This window comes from Cyprinodon variegatus, unplaced genomic scaffold (genome assembly GCF_000732505.1).
Source record: "Cyprinodon variegatus isolate N-32 unplaced genomic scaffold, C_variegatus-1.0 Scaffold1849, whole genome shotgun sequence".
Classification (NCBI taxonomy): domain Eukaryota; kingdom Metazoa; phylum Chordata; class Actinopteri; order Cyprinodontiformes; family Cyprinodontidae; genus Cyprinodon; species Cyprinodon variegatus.
The window spans coordinates 24688-32910 of NW_015152302.1; the positions used below are offsets into that span (position 1 = coordinate 24688).

Sequence of the window (8223 nt, forward strand, 5' to 3'; positions counted from 1 at the left end):
CTTTGGAGACAACATCTAAAAGCAGCGAACTCTGCTCTCCAGAGCGAGTAGATTGCTAACCCCGCCTCCTGCTCTCCTCTATCTTGTCTGCTGTCATGATTCATGCAGCTATTATTTCATCCAAATGAAAAATGGAGTATAGATATGCAGAGGGCTACCAGCTTTTGACCAAACCTTGAGGTGAGATTTTGAAATAGTTTGGTCAGGAAACCCTGTCAGGGTTAGATGAGGACAGGTGCAGCTAAAAGTTTGAGGTTTTCAGAGGATTTCACTTAAATCCCCATATTAAACTGAAATAAAATTTAGAAATCAGTTAACTTTTTTTTCCCTTGTTAAACTGAAATAGAATTTAAGAATCAGTTACCTTTCTTTTTTTCCCAGTGGCCCTAATCCTCTTCCGTAGATGAGTGAGACAGAGAAAGAGAGAGATATGGTGTGAAGTTCTTATGAGATTGTTAAATTCTGTTTTTGCAACCTATTTTTGGACACAATTGATAATTTCCTGGTTTGTTGGACTTACTGTTTATTCTCCACCTGTGCAAATAAAAAACAAATACTGCCCATCCCTTGTGTTTGGCTTGGTAGATCTCGACATGCCAACAACTTCAAAAGTAGATCTTGGTTTAAAAAAGGTTGGGCACCCCTGCTTTAAACTAAGAATTTAACAACTTTGTTCATTAAGTATTCTCTCTGCATTTCAAGTAAATTAAACAATGGGAAACTAATAAGCTAGTCCTGGATTACTGGCACTGAACCCATGCAAACTAAACTGTGTATAAATATCTGGTAATAGGCTAAGGATTAAAAGCTTCATTCATTCTGTGATTCGTTTTTCTTACAATTGACAAAACGGCTGTAGATTTTATAAAAACTCACCATGGCAGGAGAAAGCTCTCTAGTGGTTTCAGTTTGGAAGGTGTGATAGAAGTTTTTAACATATTCAATAAACCAAAAATAAAGATAAATGAAAATGATAATATGTCTAGGAATCCAGGATAAATGAGTTGTTCTGCACTCCCTCTCTGAATGCGGCTGATCTTTTGAAAAATAAAATACAATGTTTTTTCCTTTTTGTGGAACTCCTATGGGTTTAAGAATTAAAATATTTGTGTTGGTTTAATTGCTAGACTGAGCAATAATTATTTCACTTGTGGATTAAAACTAAGACTAAAAAAAGCACCAGGTAAAGAAAACAAACCATTTAATGTGATCCTACTCCACAGCAGTAATTTAAGCTAGGTGCTGGATTTTTTATTCATATTTACTCAAGTACTAGATTACTTAAAATCTCCAAAAATTTACAAAGAGAATTATCCTATTGCAAATGAGATAACAAAAATTAAAACGACATTCCTCATAAGTCAATACTGTATTTTTTCAGTATCTGACACAGTGAATAGGTGGGAATACAGACTGTTGTGTTCGCGTTTTTAATAAAACCTTAGTGCTGACTGGATTTTTATCACCATGGTATTTTCATATGTAAATGGAACGGAGTTGAGTTTTAATGTATGTCATTTTTTTAGTGTGAGAAATTGGGAAAATGGAGTGAGAGTGTGTGAAGACACCGAAATGGGTGAGAGTTGACAGCCCTGAGATAAGCAGATCATGGCTTATCTACAGTGAAAAGAAGGACTGGGTTTACTTTTCCCATCACCTTTTTTGATCAGCTACTGTAAGTGAGCTTAGGGATTGGAAAAAAAAATCTTTCATTGCTTTTGAGACGGCATGAAAAGTCAGCTGAGTACAAAAAAAGGGAGGAAAACAACAAGAGAGACACAACATAGATCAAATAATTCATGTCTTTTCTGTTAAACTTTCTCTATCTGTATAATGGATGTTTTATGTTTTGTCTTCTCAATTCAGAGGGCCCCCTGCCCCTCTTTGCCTAGGGCCCCAAATTCCCTAAATCCACCCCTGCCTTTAGTAACAGACTTGCAGACTCCGCGTATTGAAAGGAGTGATACTGCAGGTCATTCATCCCTGCTGCCAGACTTTATAATGCTACTGCACTACATTTGAGCATGCTCAAAATGCATCTACGTACTTACCCCCCCGTTATTAACATTTATGCACTATTTTTGCATGCCACATATCACTTTACTTGGATTTAGTTTTACATACATTTACATATATACATATATATGTAAAACTGTAACTGGAGTGTGTAACAGAAGTAATTTCCCTCTGGGATTATTAAAGTATTTCTGATTCTGATTATACAAAACTGACCCATAACTTATCCAACGTGCGTCAGAGTTTCTTGCCAGATTTTTCATACATCAGGCTCGTCTAAATGGTCATTAGGAACCAGAACTTGATCTCGCACCGTGTGACCCGACACTCTGATGCGATCTACCTGCTCATGCTGTACATCTAAAAACCCCGTCGGCTTCAGCTCCGCAGTGAGATGGCGCTACTCGACTCATCTATCCAGAAGCAAATGAGTAGAAGAGCAACAATACCTCCTGTCAAATATGAAGCTCACTAGAGTGAAACGCGCTGCCTTGGCAATTTGTGCACCGAAAGCCCTAAAAAGAAAAGTTAGCGACGTATTTAGACAAAGACACGGCTGAGCAAACATGGCTGCTACGGTCTGTCAGTTTACAGAAAGAATTCCATTTCACTCACACCCCGCCATGCTTCTGTTTTCATCTAAGAGGAAGAAGAATCATCCCCGTTTGCCCATGACCATCTTGCATGTTTTATTTTCTCCCAACCTTTCGATTCCTGATGGGGAGGGGGTCATGAGAGGCTAAGCGCCCCTCGTCACCCCCTGTATACTACATGAAGCACGATCAGGCTGAAAGTCGGCCTGATCGAAAATTTCTTCCACGACTGGAATCGGCCCAAAAAGGGCAAGTAAATTGTATGGCGTATGCACGGCTTAAGAGATTTGAAATAAACTAACCAAACATTTTCCTAGATTGTAAAATAGGTCGTTTTGGAAACCAATTTCAGCGCTTTGTAATTTTAATCTTAAAACAATAAAAATCTGAACTAGAATCATCCTGAAGCAAACAGACGTACAGGTTCAGCATTTTATTGGTTAAATAAGAGGAGTGGTCCAAATGTAACAAGATACAGTACAACTGTCAATGTAAACTGAAGATGAAGGTCCCTAAAACATAAAGCAGATTCAACATGTACGGTGTAAAATAAAAGCTGAGGTTAACAGGTGGATGGAGTGATCCAGCAGAACATCAGGCCGGGCAAAACGCCAAGCAGAACGTGGAAACCAAACCCATCTGGAACTGGAGATCGCTCCAATTAAAGGTTAATGGGGGAGATGATGGGCCACCAGTTTGTAGTGGGAGCCGCAGGATGGGCATCGCTGGGGCTCGCCCTCATGAAGCCAGAACCAGACCACAGCCGTGTTGTCTTCCTCACCTGCACACATGAACCAAAGACGTGAGGAGAGGAAACCTGAGAAGGTTTTAAAACTTAAACCCTAAAGAAACCGGTTCTATTGGAGCAGAGATGATGGACGTCTTTAATTAAGAGCTTGATCTTGTTCCCTGTGACTAAAGTTAACTTCTAGCTGGAATAAAACCAGTGCAGACTAAAAGTTAATGGGTGGAAGAACAGCAACCTACAGACACAGCCCACGATCCTCTTGTTAGTGATGGAGGGAACCAGGTGGGGGTCGGCCTTGGAGCCAGCATAGCTCTTTGGCTTCATCATGTTGTACGGATCCTGCAGAGAGAGGAGGAGGAGGATGATGGGAGCCATTGATTGGTTCACAGTAATATTTTACGTTGGCTGGGAAGTGCAAACCAACAATACAAAATCTGAAGCACTTTTACAAATCTTGAAACAACTTTACATTTCAGGAAACACTTTTACAACTGACAAAATCCGATGGGAAGGGAGCGACTGCCTTCGAAGCTTACGGTGATAACCGGAGCGTTCATGATGATGGAAGCTAATCGAGTTGCGTGTTGCCCGTTCTGCGGCACTCATATGAGCAGTTTAACGCGGTTTTGTTTTTCCTGTGGTCGGTCCTTGGAGTTTTTAAATGGCACAGAACAGATGGAAGAACCAGATATGCTGCAGCAGTGCATAATGAGGGTCACTCGTACGCTGTAATCGTAGACATGATGTCATGTTTACATGGCGTACACATCAGCTTGAGGTCTCTGAAAAGCAAACTGAATGATGCAGGTTTTGTGCGAAATTCTGCTTCCCTGTGAAAATCTGTTCCCCCTGAGTCGGGAGCGCGCATTGCAGCCAGAGAGGAGATCTGACCATTTTCAAGGCGCTTCTGATCGGTGAAAACAGCTCATATATGTCAGCTTTCTAACATACAGTTTAAGAGACCTTCCTGTGGTTTGGCTGCTACCTTGGCCAGGTCTCTCTTGAAAAAGAGATTCTGAATCTCAATGGGACTTCCTGGTTAAATAAAGGTTAAAAAAAAAAAAAAAAGAACGGGCAAAACGCAACTCGATTAGCTTCCATCTTGGGTCATCATGAACGCTCCGGTTATCACTTCCGGGTAAGCTTCGAAGGCAGTCCCTCCCTTTCCGTCGGATTTTGTCAGTTGTAAAAGTGTTTTCTCAAATGTAAAGTTGTTTCAAGATTTGTAAAAGTGTTTCAGATTTTATATTGTTGGTTTGCACTTCCCGGCCAACGTAAAATATTACTGTGAACGTAATATTTACATCTCAGAGGGAAATATTTTCAATTTAAGGAGTTTTAACAGAGTCTAAAACAAATAGAAGAAAACCCCTGATTTCACAGACAGAGGCGGGTAGAATATCGAAAATGATGCTTGAGTAACAGTAGCACTACTTGGTTATATTTTTACTCAAGTAAAAGTAAAAAATGTACTCCATAAAACAAATGGGTAATGGCAGTAAGTAGATCATAGATCATAACGCGTGTCCATCATGATGCCAGGATGGCGCTGCAAATACAGCGGCCTGTTACATCGGCTCCGTGCTCTACATTTGGAAATGTATGCACACATCTGCCCCAATTATGTATTATATCTCAGCAGAGTACTTTTTATTTTTTTTTTGCAGACATCAACCACTGAGCACCAGAGTCAATCTGGAGCCAGACTGAGATCTCCTCCTCCTGGTTTGGTGTTTAGAGTCCGATTGTGCTTTATGCTGACCTAAACAGGACCAAAGCTGCAGCTGTTAAAGTTAAATGATCACCCATGTTTATTTAATCGTGTTATTGTTAATTTTTAAGTAGTTTAAGAGAGTGGCCTGTTAATTTTAATCTATTAAGCGTAGTCTTACTGTTATTGTAACTAATATGAGGAAGTTGGTCTGTATTGCACCTTTTCCTAAAATTAAAAAAGGTTGAAAAGGAAATTCTACATCTTCATTGATTCTCACTGTAGACCAGGATTTATATTCTACAATATTTAGCTTAGAACCTTGAGATGCAAAACAGTATTTTAGACATGCGATTCAAACCGTGAATCTAAACAAAACAAAAAATTTATCGGCTCTACAAATGACGTGAAATCAACATTGTTTCATAAACTGTAATTATCCCCAAAGACAAGCCTGGGTTATTGGGATAAAGCTGGTATTAGTTAGCAGGATGAAGACAGGTTACCGCTCCCTCCTTCATGGCCTTCATGATGATCTTCTCCAGCCCAGTGGCCTGCTCCTCATCAGTGGGAATACCTGCAACACACAGGATCACACTACTGAGGACTTAGTGTAACAGACAAACCAGCTCTGAGTCAAACTAACCCGATAAACCTCATCAACAATGAGTCCGTCACCATCTGGGACATTCTGACATTAGGCTCATGGTTCTGTCCAAACTAATGTACAGCTGTCAGGAGGACCGATCTTATTTTTGGAGAGCAAAGGCAGTTGATCTTTTTTAAATTTTATTTTTTAATGCTGGTTCAGCCATAATTGGATCGCCTGCAGCATTACGGCCATCTCTGGGCTGCCTCCATCTATACTGGCAGCAAACTCTTAGATAGCGATACGTACTAAGAATATTAGAAACTGTAAGCCCCTTATGCCTCAGTCTGCAGATTGTAAAACCTGTTTTATATGAAACCTGTTTAGCAGTAAGTATAAGTTACACTTCCTGATTGTTTGAATTATCCTATGAAACATAATATTGTAGCTAAAATGATCTCATGGCTTCCCTAAGCTAAAGATTTGATACACAAAGGTGAACACCCTATGAAATATTCCTAGCTAAGAGCCTGAAGCAACAGGTCAGTCAATGGCGTCTCAAAGATGGAGAGTAAAAGAGAAAAAGCGGCGCGAAGAAAATTTTGGAAACCGACGCCGCTAACTGTACAAAAATTGGCAGCGTTTTTAATAAACCGAGCTCGAGGTTTGGAACGCGCAGACGTCAATAAAATAGGTAAACGATGACCTTTGGTTGCAAACTACGGAACATGTTAATTATTGAGTCGTTGCATTTTGTGGCGTTATTTAATGTTTTATAGTTTAAATAATAGGATGATGCAATGCCACAATAATGGGCATTGATTCTGTCTTGTCCTTCAGAATCCATGTTGCATCTGATTGATAGTTTTGTAATGTTAAGAGTGTTGGATGGTGGAAGCTACAGGCTAATGCTAATCACAGCTGAGGCAATGTTTGTTTAATGAACCTTGTTAAGCACAGATGTTAAGAGTGTTTAAGCTTTGGTTATGATAAGCTATCATACTTTCTTGATGCAAATGTTGTTAAGTGATATTGTGAGTCGTTTTAATTCGTTTTTATTAATACATACAGCAGGCATTTCTGATTTATTACTTTCCTTTTTAGACCACACAATAATATGCACAGGTGTTTCAGCTATGCTGACATCTGTATCAGTGTGAATATGGAGAGGCTGATGTATATCGCCTGATAACAATTAAAGAACAAAGAAAGTAAAGGCATCCTGTCTGTGCTCCTTACTGACACACCGAGGTGGAAATAAATATCAGTATCAGTCCTTATCCTACAGTCTAACTTCCTAACAAACTGAAACTGATTCCATCCTGGAGAGAAACATCAGCTGTGCTGCTGCCATCAACACCTTTGCTTCTAGATGCTGGACATCAGCCTGTTTATCAGTGTAGTCCTGTTTCTCTGACTGTGACTAACTGGATGTGCTCTCTTCATCCTCTGGCAATGGCAGCTGGCTCGGAGCGTGTCAGCCTGACTGTCTTTCCTGGTCGGGGTTTCATGGTGTTTAATAATAATAATAATAATAATTAGGGGGCCGCCTGTCAGAGGGTGAAACTCCTGAGAGCCGTTCGCGCCCTGCTAATAATGAACCAATCAGACTAAACATCAAGCAGCTCTCTCCAGAACCACTGACCTTCTTATCTAAGGTCCAGGCTAGGCTAGGCTAATGCTAAGTGACCGGTTAGCTTCTAGCTTCATTTCTGAGGACTTGGACCTTCAGAACCAGCCGACCTGAACCAAACATGGCCGATACCACCTCCTACAACCAGGATGTTTTACCACAAACAGCAGAGCCGAACATGTCATTTTAAAACATGGAAAAGAGAGCGTCCGACCGTCAGAGTGATTAGCCTAGCTAACATGTCAGCCTGCTGTGTAGGTTATTCCGTGTCCGGGTCGGCCTCACCTCCAGTTGCCATGCTGCGGCTTAGAGCCGGGGCTAGAAGCGGAGCCGGTGCCCGGGCACCGCGGCAGGTCGCCGCGGTTCTCAGAGCGGAGCGGAGCAGTAACCTTGCAGCCATTTCTCCTCAACAGATGTGTCCCAGCACAGACCGGAAGATCTTAACTGTCTTCTTCTTCTTCTTTAGGCTACCTCACTGGCTGTTGTCACGCAGCATAATGGAGCATTACCGCCACCAACTGGTATGGAGTGTGGATCAGAATGGCTACTAATTTATACTTAACAAAACCAAAATAAGATTCAGATCCTCTCAATTACATTTATTAATCTAAGATAATGAAAAATAATTACATAACATTTATCTCTTGAGTTTTTTCTAAGTATTTCTATTAAATCAAATTGTATTCTTTCCATTTTTAGATTTTGAACAATTCTTTCCTTTCTCTTTCATACTTCCTACAGTATACCATAATGTGTTCAACTGTCTCTTGTTTCTCACAGTATTCACATCTGCCATTGTTATGTTTACCTATTTTGAATAATGTACTATTTAATCCTGCGTGCCCAAACCTAAGCCTTGATATAATTATGCCTTCTCTTCTGTTCCTTCCTGCACATCTCATTTCTCCCTCTCTCCTCTGAATCGTGTCAAAC

The 8223-nt window shown here is 40.4% G+C and overlaps 1 protein-coding gene across 1 annotated transcript; it reads right to left on the reverse strand.

Annotated features, from left to right (window-relative positions):
• Positions 1–3027: 3027 nt before the first annotated feature.
• On the reverse strand, positions 3028–7765 carry LOC107104693 (cytochrome c oxidase subunit 5B, mitochondrial-like). Its single transcript, XM_015404747.1, has 4 exons — positions 7576–7765; positions 5575–5645; positions 3597–3696; positions 3028–3390 (listed from the first exon to the last, which is right to left on the reverse strand). The coding sequence occupies exons 1-4, from the start codon at positions 7688–7690 to the stop codon at positions 3278–3280; spliced, it is 399 nt and encodes a 132-aa protein (XP_015260233.1). The 5' UTR covers positions 7691–7765; the 3' UTR covers positions 3028–3277.
• Between the last annotated feature and the right edge of the window lie 458 nt (positions 7766–8223).